Source organism: Carassius carassius, chromosome 1 (assembly GCF_963082965.1).
Source record: "Carassius carassius chromosome 1, fCarCar2.1, whole genome shotgun sequence".
In the NCBI taxonomy this organism is placed as follows: domain Eukaryota; kingdom Metazoa; phylum Chordata; class Actinopteri; order Cypriniformes; family Cyprinidae; genus Carassius; species Carassius carassius.
In genome coordinates this window covers 31,916,000-31,935,047 of record NC_081755.1, presented here as the reverse complement: position 1 = coordinate 31,935,047, position 19,048 = coordinate 31,916,000, and the positions used below count along the sequence as shown (strand labels likewise).

Below are 19,048 nucleotides of genomic sequence, written 5' to 3'. Positions count from 1 at the left end.
GGAACAAGTTACTGCCAATACATACTGTGATACAGTGCTGTGAGTATTTAAGACATACTGCTGCTGCAAAATAGCATATACAATTCAGATCTACAGTGGAGGGTTTCAGAGGAACTCTAAAGTGAAAGTGAAGTGAAAGTCGTGACATTTGCCAACTATGGCAACCCATACTCAGAACTGGTGCTCTGCATTTAACCCATCCAAGTGCACACACACACACACACACAACAGTGAGTAGTGAACACACACTGAACACACACCCGGAGCAGTGGGCAGCTATATCCAGCATTTGGGGAACAATTGGTGGTTCAGTGCCTTTCTCAAGGGCACTTCAGTCATGGGTATTGAGGATGGAAGAGAGCATTGTTCAATCACTCCCTCCCACCTACAACTCCTGCCACCACCGAGACTCGAACCTGCGACCTTCAAGTTACATGTCCAACTCTCTAACCATTTGGCCACAGCTGCTCTCTAACCGTGTAGTGAATGCTAACTAGTCATTTATATGTAAAGCAGCTAGCTCATTGGCTGTGTATTCAATATAAACCAATCAGCTTTTGCCAAGTAGTTTAACGCTGGGAATATCATCAGTTTGTGTTAACAACTCATCAGCCTGCACCACCTAGAGTTTCATGACAGAACTTGGCATCTGTATCAGTGATGGCATGTGCATGTGAATGCGTTCTAACAAACATTGCAGTGCTCACTGGGTTTTATCGAGTCAGTGTGAAAATGACAGTTATGTTTCCAAACAGGCAACATAGTTTGAACTATTGATACTTGTTGGATCAATCTGAACCAGCCATTAGTCCAGATAATCAAAAGATCCTAAAGAGTAACTTGTATATAAACAGTATTTTAACTGTATGCACACCAGACATTTTTAAGGAGTGTGATGAACAAAAATCAGTGTGAAAATCAAATAGGCAAACTGAACAAAACTCCCTTTCTCATCTTTGTGTGTGTGCAGTGGTATGTGATGAGGAGCTGTTTGCTTTGGACATGCCAGTCCACAGAGAAACCCAAACATCCCACTACAGACCTTGATTATGTGAACAGACTCAGACTCATTTGAAATCAATAATGCAGAATAACAGTTTAACTGTGTGTGTAATTGAAAAAAAAAAGTCTGCTTAAATGTAGCTTTTTTTGTAGCGAGTGAAGTGATCCGTTAACGGTTCAAGGAGGTAGTGCACAATCAGCTCATCAAAGGTCTGGTATTGTTCTTATGGCTGGAATGTACACAGGAAGATCCTGGAATACAATCCATGAATAACTGGAAACAAAAAACAAAGCATCTGACAAATAAATATTTGACATGACATGGAGGATTTCCTTTACTCTTCCAAAATGTAGTAAAGTAACAGTACTTTCTGCTTCAAAAAGAAACCGGATGAACAAGTACAATTATTATTAATTAGTAATAATAATAATAATTATAATTATTATTTATAACACTACTACCACCAATAATAATAATCTTAAGACTAAAAAAAGAAAGTGTGGAAACAATGTTAGTGCTTGTAGACATAATTTATTATTGGACCAAAAATAACTATTAAACTGAGTGTCTTGAGAAATAAATATTATATATGTACTAATAAAGATCAGTGGGCTTCAGCAGTTGCCATAAACAAATGATATAACATTGTAAAAACCTTGAAATATTGCTGCCGTTTTCGTGAATTTACAAAAAAGACTGAGATTTTTGCGCACTCTAGTGGAAAGAGTGAGGAATGAAGTGTGAAATCGTCTGACAGTGTGTGTGCACTGACAGCATTTGTTTTAACAAAGACCTGTGACCTGAATGAAAGTTAAAGTAACTCTGATGTGGTTCTTCAGTAGAGTTATCTGACACACCCCTGTGCGCTTATATTTTCATGAGCATCATTGTCTCTCCCGTAGCTTTTATTGACTTTTCAGGTGTACATGGGCTGAAAACCGGCTCCTGCTTGGATAGGTAGGTATAGCCAGTGTAAATAAATAAGGAAGAATGAAACAAATGTCAAAATCCATCCAACACAATACTTTTGATGATGAATGATTCTGAAGGCTGTATAAAAATGGTGACGTGACATGCAGTCATTATATTGAAGGCGATCTGTGTAACTAGTCAGTGATTTACTGTGGTTTATTTCATTTGTGTATTTAGTTGTATTTTCATGTGTTTCCTCAGAGTCTGGCTAAAATATAAAGTGTTGTAATTCTCCACAGCTGTCCTCATGTGCTGAAAATACTCCTATTGAAGTTTCTCTTATTCATTCAGAGTTTCAACACTTCAGTGACATATTCAACACAAAGCAATGTTGTATATTTCCTTGTATGGTTTCCTGTGGTATATAGAATCCAGTACACAAAGATTTCCTGTTGATCATTTTGATGTTGCTTTGATTTTCTTTAGATGGGTGGTTAAGACATGAAACACTTCTTGGAAATTGAAACTCCATCTAAGAAAACATAATTTTGATAGATCATTTTGAAGGTCTTGTAATATATTTTTTAAGAAAAATATAGAAGATTTGTATCTAAAAACATTTTTTCCCATACTGCAGGCTCATCAAACTAACAAAAGAAAACTTATCTCAGTTTAGTTCTGTTTTTTTTTTTTTTTTTTTAAATATGATTAATAGCAAATTATGAATATGAACTTGCTGAGACATAATGAAAGGTTTGCAGTCTTATTTTAGTATTATTTATAGTTATGTATTTTTATTTCAGTTTAGTTTTTAATTTACCATTATTAATTTAGTTGCCAAGGCAAAATTTCTTATTTCATTAAATTATCATTAAGCCCTTCATCTTATGTTTACATTTTAGTTTAGATTTTGCATTTTTTATTTCAGGTTTATTTTATTAAACAAATATTTTTTAATAGTTTTGTTTGAAGTTTGAGATAAAGATAATAGCCATTTTTAGGTATGGCGCCTCTATGAATTTAAAGAGACTTCAGAAAGAGAAAAATAATAACAGTAGCCATCAGATGGCAGTGTTTCTATGTTAACTCTACTGTAAGTACAGCAAGAGGGACCTTCATATCATTTTACATGTTTGCAACAGTTGTTTCATGGATGTCTTCAGGCGGTTGCATGGATTTTTTCTCCCCCCTCCTCACTTCCTGTTACACTAACTTGCTTTTTCTTTATCTTTCTCCCTCTTCTACTTGTAACTTCACACTTTTCCCATAACTAAAGCTAGAGCTCCCATTAAAACAAGCAGTCTGACTGAACTCGTTTTCAGAGACTCATACTGTAATGCTGTGTGTGAGACTAACTCTTACCTTCAATCTGGGGCCTCTCTGGGCAGGTCCCAGATGGAAGTGATTACTCTGGGAGGGAGAAATTACAGAGCAAATGTACAGCCCATCAACTTTACACACACACACACATACACACACACAGACATACAGACGACAAAGGCAAAAACTGCAAAACTCCCCCTCACTCTCTCTTTCTCTCTCGGTGCCGCCATTTTGCCTCCAGCGGTACATTTTCACTCGGCTCTCTGTCGGGACAACTCGACTATATGCTAGCCACCTTGTCTCTCCTCCTCTCCTCTCAGCGAGCATGTGTGGGTGGAAATGGGATTGTAAATTCCTAAGGATGAGCCATTTTAAAGGCCTCTATTAAAGTCCTGACGCAAAGCGACTCGCCTGTCAGGAGCCAGAGCCGTAACTCATTACCTGAGGAGAGAGAGATAGGATTCACATTACAGCTCCACTCTGAGCCCAAACCTCCACCCCGGGTCAGCCATGCCAGGCTACAGGCCCCATATCCACAATGCAACACAGTCACGTCACAAAGAAGCGTTTCATACAAATACAGGCACTTCACACCAAACTGCCATCCAGCTTTCACAGCTAACTATCACTGTTTGTGCAAAAGAGCATAATTACCGCAACTTGACCAATGAAACAACACACATTTCTAGAGGCACCATCCAGAATATTTGTGCATGTAAGCTTCGTATGCTAACATTTAAAGTTATTTTAAATACTCTATTTGTGACCCTGGACCGCAAAACCATTCCTAAGTGTTAATTTTTCGGAATTGAGATTTATACATCATCTGAAAGCTGAATAAATAAGACTTCCATTGATGTATGGTTTATTAGGATTGGACAATATTTGGCCGAGATACAACTATTTGAAAATCTGGAATCTAAGGGTGCATTCTGAGCAATGCATATCACTAATCAAAAATTAAGTTTTGATATACAGTACAGACCAAAAGTTTGGACACACCTTCTCATTCAAAGAGTTTTCTTTATTTTCATGACTATGAAAATTGTAGAGTCACACTGAAGGCATCAAAACTATGAATTAACACATGTGGAATTATATACATAAGAAAAAAGTGTGAAACAACTGAAAATATGTCATATTGTAGGTTCTTCAAAGTAGCCACCTTTTGCTTTGATTACTGCTTTGCACACTCTTGGCATTCTCTTGATGAGCTTCAAGAGGTAGTCACCTGAAATGGTCTTCCAACAGTCTTGAAGGAGTTCCCCGAGAGATGCTTAGCACTTGTTGACCCTTTTGCCTTCAGTCTGCGGTCCAGCTCACCCCTAAACCATCTCAATTGGGTTCAGGTCCGGTGACTGTGGAGGCCAGGTCATCTGGTGCAGCACCCCATCACTCTCCTTCTTGGTCAAATAGCCCTTGATGCCTTCAGTGTGACTCTACAATTTTCATAGTCATGAAAATAAAGAAAACTCTTTGAATGAGAAGGTGTGTCCAAACTTTTGGTCTGTACTGTATTTACAGTAGGAAATGTACAAAATATCCTCATGGAACATGATCTTTACTCAATATCCTATTGATTTTTATGGCATAAAAGAAAGATCAATAATTTTGACCGATACAATGTTTTTTTTTTTTGGCTATTGCTAAAAATATACCCCAGCGACTTTTAGTTTTATGCTCCAGGGTCACATTTTTTAAGCGATAGTTTGTCCATATGAAAATTCTGTCAACATTTTCTCATGCTCATTCCAAACCTGTATGACTTTCTCTTTTTTGCAGAACATAAAGGAAGATTGTTTAATGAATGCTTTGACTGTTTTTGTCTTCGCAAAACCACATTGGCCCTATTGATTATCATTGTATGGACAAAAAAAGAACAATGAGGCATTTAGAATGATAACCTATTTTGTGATTTGCAGAAGAAAGAAGTCATGCAGGTTTGGAATGACATGAGGGTGAATTTATGATGACAGAATGATCCGTTTTGGATGGACAATCCTTTAAACAAGTCAAATGAGCTCTTTCATATATATTTTTTGATTAATGCATAGGGCAAAACCCACAAATTTCTGTCAGTTCTAAAACTACTTTGACAAAAAAAAAATTATTAAAATAATTTAATCAATTTGCACCTTTTTTAAACATGAGATTTAACTGTTTGAATTGAACTGAGAAAAAAAGTTATATAGCAATTTTGATTATACAGATTATACAGTAAATACATTCAATTATATAAAAATCAAGGTGTCAACTGAACTGAAGTTTTTAAGTTGAAATAGGTGTTTTGTTTAGTGTAAATGTAAGTGATTTACTTGGGTTATGAAGTTGATATGGGATGCAATAATAAATACAGTCATGGAATTTTTGTAACCAATGGTCGTTTCTACACATTTGGCATCCGGCACTGAATCATCCACTGTAATCTCTCAGTCTCCGTTCTGGTCCATCTCAATTTGTTGCCAGTGCCGATCTTTAGCTCTCAAACATGCAAGCTCACACAGAAGGCCATCATTATCCTCTCTGGGTGTCCTGCTCTGTAAATAGCCATCACACACAGGCACACAGCCATAACACAGCTGTCGTCACTTTTCTGAACAGCAGCTGGTAGCAGAAGTTGTTGTTTCCAAACACACACACACACACACACACACACACACACACACACACTCTTCAGAGACTCTTCAATTCTTCCCTTTGGCAAATCCACCCACAGACCCAGCTTACTTTAAGAAAAAGATAAATATGCATGCATAGAGGCAAGCTAGCGCACATGCACTAGAAACAAACAGATATAATTTTTATGATTTCTGAAAAGTGGAAATACTGAATTTCTACTGCATTTAATGTATCATTGAAATTCCTATTTAGACGTATGCTAATATTATATATATATATATATATATATAATACAATATTTTAATATTACAATTATCTTTACTGTCACTTTTAATCAGTTTAATGCATCATTGATGTAAAAAAGTATTAACTTCTTTTAATACGTCTTTCTTATTGTTTTTTTCTTAGGTCCTTCCCCACAAAAAAAAAACATGCGGTCACACTGAAATACTGAACAGTGATGTCAGTTTCTCTGTCACAGACGCCTCAACAGTTCCATTTCTGCACAGGAAGTAATTCTCACAGAGGACGCTAGAAACAGGAAAACAAACTTATTCCTGTTTGTGGAAAGATGGAGGGATGCTGATAGAAGGTCGGTAAAGCGGTCAGTGGCTGGGAAGTAATACTGTACTTCCTCAACATGCCTTCATACACTTACATATTTAAAGAAATAAAGATTCTTGAACAGACAGCTCATTTTTTTAAATGTCTTGTAAAATCTAAACTTCCTATGTGTCCACGTGTGTGTGTGTGTGCATGATATAATCAGCATGTGATCTGAGCATTCCTCTGCCCACTATTTAGCTTGTCCCTTCATGTCCCAGTGGAGGAGATAAAGGCTATTTAATTCAACAAGCATAAAAAAGAGTGAACACACACACACACACACACACATATCAAAAGATCTAAACCCAATATAGTTTTTCTCTCTATTAAGTTGATAAATGTTAGTTTTGTCTAGTTTCTCCTTTGTTTTGTCTGCTCTCACATTTAGCGTGCATCATAGCATAACATGTTTAAAAACATCTGCATTCTCAATCCTGTTAGAGAGAAGTAGTTCTGAGAAAATGCTTTGATCTGCATGTGTCTCTTACAGAAGCTGTGAGTGAAGACAGTAGATGTCTGGGAAGAGTGAAGATCAGTATTAACACTAAGCTAAAGCTTTTACTTTGGCAAACCATCAACATTTGTAACACATGCCAACAGCATAGAGCCAATCCACTCACTATTCCTCCACTTCTGTTGCTAAAGGAAGAACTAAAGAAAACAAATCAAATATCAATACAATGAGATTTCAGCTTTAAAGTCAATGTCTTTACAATCTTTATTTATATGCTAAAATACTCCTAAAGTTTTAGAAATAGTCTGTGAAATTAGATATTGCCTAAAAAATTGGAAGTATTTATTTATTTTGTCGGGTATAATTTTGAACTCATAATGTGTACAGGTTAGCCAACTGGTAAAGTTAAAAATTAATTTTGGTAACACATTAAAATAAGTTGTTAACATTAACTAACAATGAAAAATACATGAAAACATTTATTAATTTTAGTCAATGTAAATTTCAACATTTATTAATACATTAATACATTTTATGTTAATGTTATTTAATTGACCTGAGCTAACATGCACTTACATTAAAATACTTATAAAGTTAAAGACATTTTGATCATGTATTAATCCATTATAAATTTAAAGTTGTCTGTTAATATTTAATAGACTCGAGCTAATATGGAGATTGGAACAGTTGTATTTCTATCAACCAGTGTTAACAAAGTAAGTGTTGATCGGCTGCAGTCTTTATTATTGGCCTGAAGGTTAAAGGCTGTTTAACAGTCTTTTGTTCTCCACATGATTTTGCTACTTGTTTATCCTGGACAAAATACATAGTGGGAAAAGAGCTCATTCCAGTATTGCTGAATTTTCCACATTGCCATCTCAACTGATCTCACAACCCCATCATGGAAAGCGTACTTTACCCTCCGCTCCAGCAGCCATTTCCAACTTTTTATTACTCCATTGTTTCGTTTTTGCATTTATGCCTTCCTCCACCTCCTTCTTTGGTAGGAAAGGCAAACTGGGATTGTCATCATCTTGAACCATACTCAAAAAATCAAGCCCATAGGCAAGTCAGCCATCTCATGCACTCTCTCTCTCTCTCTTTCTCTCTCTCACACACACACACACACACACACACACACACATAGAGAGGATATAAGCTGTCACGGAGCCAGCCAAATTCATAGAGTGCAGTCAGAGCAATACTCTACTTGGCCACTGGCTCACTGCATTCCCTACTTTCATCTGAGCATGAGAGAGGGAGAGAGAGATTTGGGAGTGTATTGCAATTTGAAGGAAGCACAGAAAGCCATATAATAATAATACAATCAAAACGACACACAGGGATTCATTATTTTCTATCCGTACCAACACATGACCATTTATATCATCTGTGTCCAATGTCATAAGACACAGTTATATCACCTGTAACTAATCTGGTACATCTGCTCTATCTAACCATCTCTCTCGTCTCCCCTGAGGGATAAAGGCATCTGCCGCAAGAAGAATGAGAGTGATGACAGGCTCTCCAGGAGTATCTTTAGAGAGATATGAATATCTTCTGCTCAGATTTAAAAGCAAGATTGAGCTGTCAGCAGTATAAAAAAATATCTCTGAGATTTTCTGAAAAGTCAGCAAATAAGAAAAGAAAATCTATGATTTAGAGGAGGCTAAAGGTTTAATTGAGGTGAGTTTTCGGCATTGTATGCTCTTACTCATAGAGACTTCAATTAAAGATATGTATAATTATTAATGCTGATTATCAAATTTGAGAGGAAAGCATTAAAATTACATTTAGTCTCTAATGTATGCTTAGTGTAAGACTTTTTGTTGTACTTTATCGAGTACTTTTTTTTCTGTTAAACAAAATTCTAACAAAAGTTTATGCTTTAAAACAACATGCTACTCTTAAAAAAAGTTACTGTCACTAAATCAGCCGAAATGTATCAATTTATACCAACAAAATAAGTTACGTAAGAAATTGCTATATTTAAAGGGACAGTTCACCCAAAAATGAAAATCCTGTCATCATTTCACTCACCCTCAAGTTGTTTTAATCCTGTTTAATTTTTTTTTCTTCTGTTGAACAAAGACGAAGATATTTTGAAGAAAGAAAGAGAAGAAAAAAAGTTGATGGTCTCCATTGACTTCCACAGTATATTTTTTCCATACTATGGAAGTCAATGTGGACCATCAAATGTTTGGTTGTCTATATTCTTCAAAATATCCTCTTTTGTGTTCAACAGAAAAAAAGAAACTCATACAGGTTTGGAATAACCTGAGGGTGAATAATTTATTTATTTTGTAACTATTAAGGCAACAATTGTACGCTACTTTTTAAAATGTAATGGGCTAAGGAATATAAACTTCATTTCAAATATATTATTTCACCATATAAATGAAGTTAAATCAATCAGTAAGTAAAAAATAAAACCTCTATTTTTGATAAATTTATAGGTGAAAAAAAAAAAAAGAAATTGATGGAAGTTTCTGTACTTCTTGAGATTGTATGGTGGATCTACTCTCCTTTCCCTTCATCTGTGTCATGACATCATCTCCAGGGGAGTTGAATTACTGGTCTATATCTTTCGGGGGATTCCAGCTTTGCGAGTGTTTGTGCACCGTATGACAATTTGACTTGGCTACATGTTTGGTGAGATTATTCTGTAGGAGAGGACATATAATTTTACTGTTATCACTCATAAACATACATACACACAACATTTTCCATTAACGCACAGGCTTTAGTTCGCCCTCGTACTTTTTGAGGTATCTGTATCCTCCATCAGCTCGGTTACTTAGACTACTTATGTGTGTATGTTTAACAGATGTAATGGAGAGCGTGTATGTGCAAAGCAGCGGTTCTCAGCTTGTGGGCTGTGACTAAACATAGTTTATGCAGACTACATTGTCTTTTGTGTGGTGAATTGTTAGCTGCATTACAGGAGTGATATAAATAAACGTCAAAGTTAGATTTTTAGGACACTTTTGTTCCTCAATTAACTTTTGTTAAACAATTTTGATTTGGTTGCCATTTGATTGTCCATCATAAAGCCTGGGTTCTTATGCAAAACCAACTGAGAATCACTGATTTAAAGTACATTTTGTTGCAGATACCAAAAGATTGTGAAACAAGCCAGCTAAATGCTCGTTTGAACACACAAAAATATAAAAAACAGAAAAAGAAAAATCACCTCGGCCACCAGCATTATAAATGTCTTGAGCATGGACTGTATGTACAGTATCATAATGACTATTTATTCATTCAGAACACAGATGATTAGAAGATAATGTAGAGAGAGGAAAATGTATTTGCAGTTATTTTGGGATTCTTATTGGATTTTTAGGCTTAAGCATAGCATTACTTGTTCCTTCTCAGCCGGTGTGATTTACAAGTTATACTTAGTTGCTTTAGTAAGCAAGCATCTGCTGAGAACAGAACTAAACCAGCCGCACCCACGCCTTAAACTTCCCCCTTCTCCTTCCGTCCCCACACTGAGGCAGAAGTATCCAAACTTCTCCTCTCCAGCCATCCTACAACATGCCCTTCTAGACCCAATCCCTGCACCTTCTCAAAGCAATCTCCCCTACACTTTTACCAGCACTCACACATCATCATCAACACATCTCTCCTCACAGGCACTTTCTCCACTGCATTCAAGCAGGCTCGGGTAACCCCTCAAAAAACCTACATTAACACTCCACTTACAGATAGCTAACAGACCTGTCTCCCTCCGTCCTTTCATAGCAAAAACACTCAAACAAGTTGTTTTAACCAGGTATCATTATTTCTTACACAGAACAACCAACTGGATCCTTAGCAGTCAGGTTTCAGAAGTGGCCATTCAACTGAGACTGCGCTACTGTCCATCACTGAAGCCCTGCGGATTGCAAAAGCTGATTCCAAATAATCAGTTTTATTCTGCTGGATCTATCTGCTTCTGTCCACCAGCATCACAGGGATTCCACTTCGCTGGTTTGAATCCTGTCTTTCAGGGTGGCTTGAGCTGGGGAGGTATCCAAAGCACATAAACTGGTCACTAGGGTTCCTCAAAGACTGAGCTTCTTGTCTTGCCATGATCTAAAGCATGACTTCACTGTCCAGTTAGGTTCATTAACAATTAGCCTGTCAAGTTCAGACAGAAATCTTGGTGTAATCTTTGATGGCCAGCTGTCTCTCAAAGACTACATTGCAAAAACTGCTAGATCTTGCATTGCACAACATCAGAAAGATCAAGCACTTCTTAACGGAGCATGCTGCACAACTTGTCCAGGCCCTTGTCATTTCTAGGCTGGACTACTGCAATGCTCTTCTGGCTGGACTTCCATCAAGCACAGTCAAACCTCTACAAATGATTAAGAATGCAGCGGCACGACTGGACTTCAACAAACCCGAAAGAGCACACATCACACCTCTCTTTATCTGGCTGTTAGTTACAGTTTGCATCAAGTTCAAGACACCAATGCTTACATATAGAACAGCCTCAGTCTTTGTGATGGTACCACGAGTACCATCACAAAGAGGCATAAAATCACTTTCCAGAACATTCCCATTCACCGTTCCTGGTTGGTGGAATGATCTTCACACCCCTATCCGGAATGCTGAATCCCTGACATTTTGCGATGGCTGAAAACTCATTAATGACATCATTCTATGAAAAAAAAAAATTATATATATATATACAGTACAGACCAAAAGTTTGGAAACATTACTATTTTTAATGTTTTTGAAAGAAGTTTCTTCTACTCATCAAGCTTGCATTTATTTGATCAAAAATACAGAAAAAACAGTAATATTGTGAAATATTATTACAACTTAAAATAATAGATTTCTATTTGAATATACTTAAAAAATATATTTTATTCCTGTGATGCAAAGCTGAATTTTCAGCATCATTACTCCAGCCTTCAGTGTCACATGTAACATCCAGTCTATCACATGATCATTTAGAAATCATCCTAATGTTCTGATTTATTATGAGTGTTGGAAACAGTTCTGCTGTCTAATATTTATGATGAATAAAAGGTTAAAAAGAACTGCATTTATTCAAAATAAAAAAAAAATTCTAATAATATACTAATAATATATTTTCTTCACTTTCTATCACTTTTTATCAATTTAACACATCCTTGCTGAATAAAAGTATTGATTTTATAAAAAAAAGAAAAAAAAAATTACTGAACCCAAATTACTGACCAATAGTGTATATTGTTATTACAAAATATTTATATTTTAAAAACATAGCTTCTTTTTTTCTTTTTTTTTCTTTTTATTCATCAAAGTATCCTACAAAAGTATCACATGTTCTGACAAAATATTAAGCAGCAGAACTGTTTCCAACTTTGATAATGAATCATCATATTAGAATGATTTCTAAAGGATCATGTGATAATGATCCTAAAAATTCAGCTTTGCATCACAGAAATAAATGATAATTTAAAGTATAATAAATTTAAAAACAATTATTTTAAATTGTAATAATATATCACAATATTAAATTTTTTCTGTATTTTTGATCAAATAAATGCAGGCTTGATGAGCAGAAGAAACTTCTTTCAAAAACATTAAAAATAGTAATGTTTCCAAACCTTTGGTCTGTACTGTATATATATATATATATATATATATATATATATATTTGCCTGAATTACTGCAGCAATGCGGCGTGGCATGGAGTCGATCAGTCTGTGGCACTGCCCAGGTGTAATGAGAGCCCAGGTTGCTCTGATAGTGGCCTTCAGCTCTTCTGCATTCTTGGGTCTGGCATATCACTTCTTCCTCTTCACAATACCCCATAGATTTTGCTGGCCAATTAAGAACAGGGATACTATGGTCCTTAAACCAGGTAACGGTAGCTTTGGCACTGTGTGCAGGGGCCAAGTCCTGTTGGAAAATGAAATCTGCATCTACATAAACTTGGTCAGCAGCAGGAAGCATGAAGTGCTCTAAAACTGACTGGTATATGGCTGCATTTACCTTGAACCTCAGATACACAGTGGACCAACACCAGCAGATGACATGGCACCGCAAACCATCACTGACTGTGGAAACTTCACACTGGACCTCAAGGAACATGGATTGTGTGCCTCTCCTCTCTTCCTCCAGACTCTGGGACCCTGATATCCAAAGGAAATGCAAAATTTACTTTCATCAGAGAACATAACTTTGGACCACTCAGCAGCAGTTCAGTCCTTTTTGAAGCGAGACGCTTCTGACACTGTCTGTTGTTCAATAGTGGCTTGACACAAGAAATGCGACAGCTGAAACCCATGTCTTGCATACATCTGTGCGTAGTGGTTCTTGAAGCACTGACTCCAGCTGCAGTCCTCTCTTTGTGAATCTCCCCCACATTTTTGAATGGGTTTTGTTTCACAATCCTCTTCAGGGTGTGGTTGCTTGTACACTTTTTTCCTACCACATCTTTTCCTTCCCTTTGCCTCTCTATTAATGTGAACAGCCAGCCTCTTTTGCCTCTTTTGTGTCTTGCCCTCCTTGTGCAAGGTGTCAATGGTCGTTTTTTGGACAACTCTCAAGTCAGCAGTCTTCCCCATGATTGTGTGGCCGATCACTGTAAAAAAATCCAACTCACAAAAAGTTAGACGAATGATTATATTTTAGTTAACTGGACAATTAAATGCAAAAATGTTGGCATAACTAGTGAAAAGACGTTTGTTCAACAATCGTTGGATCAACCTAGAATTAATTGTAAATTCAATTTGTAAATGCAAGTTAACAAGCATACAAGTTGGGCTGGAGGTTGGAGCATGCGCACTGTAACGACCATGAAATTGGCGCATGTGCAATGAAGCGCGCCAACACCGAACAGACAAAGGAGCCTCACCCTTACTGTGGTAGAGGGTGAATAAGCTAAAGCCCCAAAAAGTCAGCTTACTCCTTTAACTCGTTTTGTAACATGTTTTGTGTTAACAATTTAAAATGTTAAACATAGAACATTTAAAGTATTTAGGACCGGTTGAATGAGATAGAACTTTGAATGTTTTTTTTTCTTCTTCTGTCTACTCATTTATTAACTTTTTTAAGAATGAGTATGGCTAAAGTTACCAATGTGTTGCTGCTGGTTTGAAATAAAACCTGAACCAAAATATCTGGCATGTAGTAGGTTTTTTTTAACCTTGTGATGCTGTTTAAAAACACATTTTTAGTCAACTGAACGTACTTTAAGTCAAGTGAAAATAACATTAAAAGTTGAAATTACATAATTTTCTAAGTTTTTTTTAACTATAAAAACTCAATCAACTGAACAAAATATCTTAAGTTAGGAGACGTGACCTTACTCAGTGAATTGAGTTAAGTGAACTAATTTGTTTAAAAGTTGAGTAAACTCAAAAATGCTGTGCAGCAAATAGCCTTGTAATTTTAAGTTAAGTCAACTTTTCTTTTTTTACAGTGTACAGAACTATACGGAGAGACCATTTAAAGGCCTTTGCAGGTGTTTTGAGTTAATAAGCTGATTAGAGTGTGGCACTAGGTGTCTTCAATATTGAACCTTTTCACAATATTCTAATTTTCTGAGATAATTAATTTGGGATTTTCCTTAGTTGTCAGTTATAATCATCAAAATTAAAAGAAATAAACATTTGAAATATATCAGTCTGTGTGTAATGAATGAATTTAATATACAAATTTCACTTTTTGAATAGAATTAGTGAAATAAACTATTTGATGATTAAATTATATGAATGAATGATGAATAAATGATGAATAAATTATATGACCAGCACCTGTAAACATAATAAATGTAAATGTATGTGAAGGCTGCATTTAAAACAATTTGAAACAGAATTTTATTTTATTTTTTCTCTTTAAAAATAAATTATTTTTATTCAGCTATGTCTAGGAAGTATTAAATTAATCTAAAGTAGTAAAAGATATTTATAATTTTACAAAAGAATTTGATTGGAAATACATGCTGTTCTTTTGAACATTCTGTTCATTAAATAATCCAGAGAACATGTATCATGCTTACACAAAAATATTAAGGAGCATGACTATTATAAGAAATGTTTTTTGAGCACCAGTTAGCATATTATTTTCTGAAGGATCATGTGACACTGAAGTAATGGCTGATGAAAATTCAGCTTTGCCATCACATGAATACATAGTAAAATATTTTCAAATAGAAAACCGATATTTTAAATTATATTTCACAATATGAATTATCATAATGTACTTTCTGATCAAATAAATGCAGCTTTGGTGAGCATAACAAACCTCTCTAATGAGCATTAAACATTCAAAGAAAATATTATATACACTTCCCCCAATAGGTTTGATCTAAATGTTAAACACGAAGTGGTGAAAATAAAAACTGGGTATGAAGTAATACACACGGAAAGTGGTGCATGTTAAATGAGCAAGATTTGGCATAAAGGGAGAAGGCAAACATTGTATGAGGGGCAGAGCATGAAATTGGCTGCCCAGGGGCATGCATTAGATTAGAAACCTGAGCTCACAAACATACACTCACAGGCCAAAGCAAAGCAGACATGAAAATCAATCAGCCTTACATGGATTCAGACAAAGTTAGTGGAGTAAAACTGCACCTTAGAAAACGTTTTGTACTGATTACTAACAGACTATGCACTCCACCATTTCAGTGAAGCGGGCTGGTTTGTGACACACATACACACACACACAATCATTTCATCATGTGCTTTCCATTTTTTCCCTGCATGCCTCAGCTCTCAGGACCATGCGAGAACCATTTGCTCCTCAACGGCTGCCTGTTTCACACTACAATCAAAAGAAGGAAAAAAAAATGCTGCACTCTCTCTCTCTCTCTGAGTCACATACAGCCATTCCTCTGCAACTCTGAGTAGTGTTTGTGGAAAAACAGTCTTAAGACCTGGTAGAAGTATGAGGAACAGTCAATTACAGACATATGGATTACATATTTGAATAACTGTGAATTATTGCAGTTGCTTTTATGCAAAAACAATTAATCCAGAATTTAAAATTATATTATCATTTACTCTCCCTTGTGTTGATCCACACCTATGACTTTCATTCTGTGGAACACACACAAAAAGAGAAATTTTGAATAACTTTTTTTTAAATCCATACAATGAATGTCAAAAACAACATTAGACTTCACTAACTTTCATTTTAAGGACAAAACCTTTTTTTTCTTTCTACAAAATATTCTTTAATCTTACTGATAATCTTTAAAAAAACGTACTCGCTTGAAACAACATGAGGGTGAGCAAATGACAGAATATTTATTTTTAGGTGAACAACTACTATAAATTCACAACAAATATGAAAACTGTTCTCCTTTTACTTCTGAGCTAAATAAAGATTAAAAAGAATAGGAGTTTTATTTACAACAACTTTAATTTGAAACAGAGCAAACATGAGTACAGAAGATATGAAAGTGAGACTAGATACTACAGAGTAGTATATTTGCTTAAATACAAATATATAATAATGTTGAAATACAGATTTTTTACAAATATTATGTACAATGTTTTAATTACATTTAACACAACTGCCTGTCGTATAATAGATAGCAAGTTTGGAGCTCTCCTCCCCCCATGGCTCTCGTTTGTTGAATTCCCAGCTGGTATCTCACTTTCCAAGTTGAGTTTTTATGGCCAGCAGCTTATGAGAAAAAAACAGGGGGGCAACAGAATGGGGGAGGAAAACATTTCTGCACTTGGTAACAAATTGGCCATGTTTGTTTGGGGAAGTCAAGTGGTTTATGTCCCATTTCTCTTACCACTTGAAAGTCTCTGACAGTCTAATAATAAGTGTAACTGCTTTATTTTAAAATACTGACAATCGAAGGCACTTTACTGTGTTTTTGGAGTTCTAAAATCGTTATTGGCTGAAAATGTGGCCCCCGATTTCCCGTTTCAAACGGTGGTCTCCCCTTGTCCGCCACTGGTCAATCGTGTGTAGAATTTCCTCCAAGATTGCAGCGTCTTCCCCGACCAGATCCAGAATCCCGAAGTGATCCCTACAATGAGAGTCATGAGGTACTTGATCATGAAGACGGTGAAGTCGGGGGTCATGTGAGGAGCAGTATGCATGGGGCAGGGGATAGCCAGGCTCTTACAATTCGTACTGATCCAGCTCTTCTCCCAGTGTTGTCTGAAGGCCTGCTCGTAAAAAAAGCAAGCGATGACGATGGTGGCCGGGACGGTGTAGAGAACCGAAAACACACCTATGCGGACCATCAAGCGCTCCAGTTTCTCGGTCTTGGTGCCGTCGTGCTTCATGATGGTGCGGATGCGAAACAGGGACACGAAGCCGGCGAGCAGGAACGAGGTGCCAATGAAGAGATAGATGAAGAGAGGGGCCAACACGAAGCCCCTCAAGGGATCCAGATTGTTCAGGCCCACAAAGCAGACGCCACTTAACACGTCTCCATCGATTTGCCCCATGGCCAGGATGCTAATAGTCTTTACAGCCGGAACGGCCCAGGCGGCCAAGTGAAAGTACTGTGAATTGGCTTCAATAGCCTCATGGCCCCATTTCATCCCAGCCGCCAGGAACCAGGTGAGAGACAGGATGACCCACCAAATCGAAGACGCCATACTGAAGAAATACAGCATCATGAACAAAATCGTACACCCTTCTTTCTTTGTACCTTGAACAATGGTTTTATAGCTGTCGGGAAAAAAACTCTTGTTGCACACGACTTTGTCCCCAAGAAAGTAACCAGCGATATACGCAATGGAAACCATGGTATAGCAGCCGGACAAGAAAATAATAGGACGTTCTGGGTATTTAAAACGCTGCATGTCCACTAAATATGTGGTAACGGTGAATAATGTGGATGCACAGCAGAGGGAGGACCAGATGAGGATCCAAATCCGTGCAAATTCAATCTCCTGGTCCGTGAAGAACATATAAGCCCCATGTGTTCTGGAGGACTCACATGGAGCACCGCAATCCAGCTCGCCCAGGAACTTATAACTGAGGTAGGAAGGCACTTTGAGCACTGAAGGGCAGCGGAACGGTTTGTCCGGTGAGGAGTACAGCTGAATGCCGGGCGTTCCTGGGACGGGCATGTGAACGGGCGACACTGTAGCCACGGAGTCGTTCTGGCCCACACAGATGTGTCCGTCTCCCAGCACGGGGAAATGTTCACATCTCAGCCGCTCTGGCCACTGGAAGCCGAACTTGTTCATGAGGGCCTCACAGCCGTGCTTTGCCCTCTCGCAAATGGAGCGGCACGGTGGGATGGCTTTCTCCAAAACCGTGCACACTGGTGCATACATGGAGCACAGGAAGAACTTGAGTTCGGGCGAGCACTGTACCTTGACCAGTGGGTAAAACTGGTGGACCTCCAGCCCAGCATCCTCTTGGTTGTAGTGTCCGACCAGATTAGGCATAATGGTTTGATTATAAGCGATGTCCGTGCACAGGGGGATGGTTATGGGCTGACAGAAGCCGTGGTCGGGAAGGGCTATCCCACTGTCTCCGTGATACTGTCCAGACGACACGAAACGGCACTGCAACATCAGTGCCAAAAACAGACACAAACTTCCACTCGCCTGCATTGTCCCGCAAAGTTCCGCCTAACTTTCACTGAACACAACGGGAGTCCACAAACTACGCTTTTGGGGACATTTTATTTGCTAGTCGAAAACAAAAAGTCTCGCGAGCAAGTGTAAATCGCATACTTTGTGAGGAATATCTGTTGCGCGCAGGAGCTACTGCGTGACTTTTCCCCCTTTGTCCGTCAGACTGTTTCAAGTTCCCCCTGGGCTGCCTGTCGCTGACTTTGAAGGGAGCACGAGAAGGAGGAGGGATTTCGGGGCTCTTGAAACAGATTCCTCTACTACTCTAAAGCCCCCGTCACGAGGTCTTCAGACCAATTGAATCGCTCGAGACCGTCAACACCATATGTCATCAGTCATTTGAAAACATAAGAGCATTTTTTTTTAAAGTTTTTATTTGGGTGAGAAGTTATGGTATGGAAGAATGAGGGAACATGAATTTGGAAATTCTCTTTTCAGAAAAACAAATCAAAACACTTCTATCTATCTATCTATCTATCTATCTATCTATCTATCTATCTATCTATCTATCTATCTATCTATCTATCTATCTATCTATCTATCTATCTATCTATGAGATGGATAGTGGTGACATCTAGTGGC

The 19,048-nt window shown here is 37.3% G+C and overlaps 1 protein-coding gene across 1 annotated transcript; it reads right to left on the bottom strand.

Moving 5' to 3' along the window:
- Positions 1–16,131: 16,131 nt before the first annotated feature.
- On the bottom strand, positions 16,132–18,642 carry LOC132145342 (frizzled-2-like). The gene has a single exon (XM_059556269.1). It carries the CDS (start codon positions 18,443–18,445, stop codon positions 16,793–16,795), a length of 1,653 nt encoding a protein of 550 aa, XP_059412252.1. The 5' UTR covers positions 18,446–18,642; the 3' UTR covers positions 16,132–16,792.
- Positions 18,643–19,048: the final 406 nt, after the last annotated feature.

Coding starts and splice junctions, on each gene's coding strand:
- LOC132145342 (XM_059556269.1), bottom strand. CDS start 18,445: ATGCAGGCGAGTGGAAGTTTGTGTCTGTTTTTGGCACTGATGTTGCAG.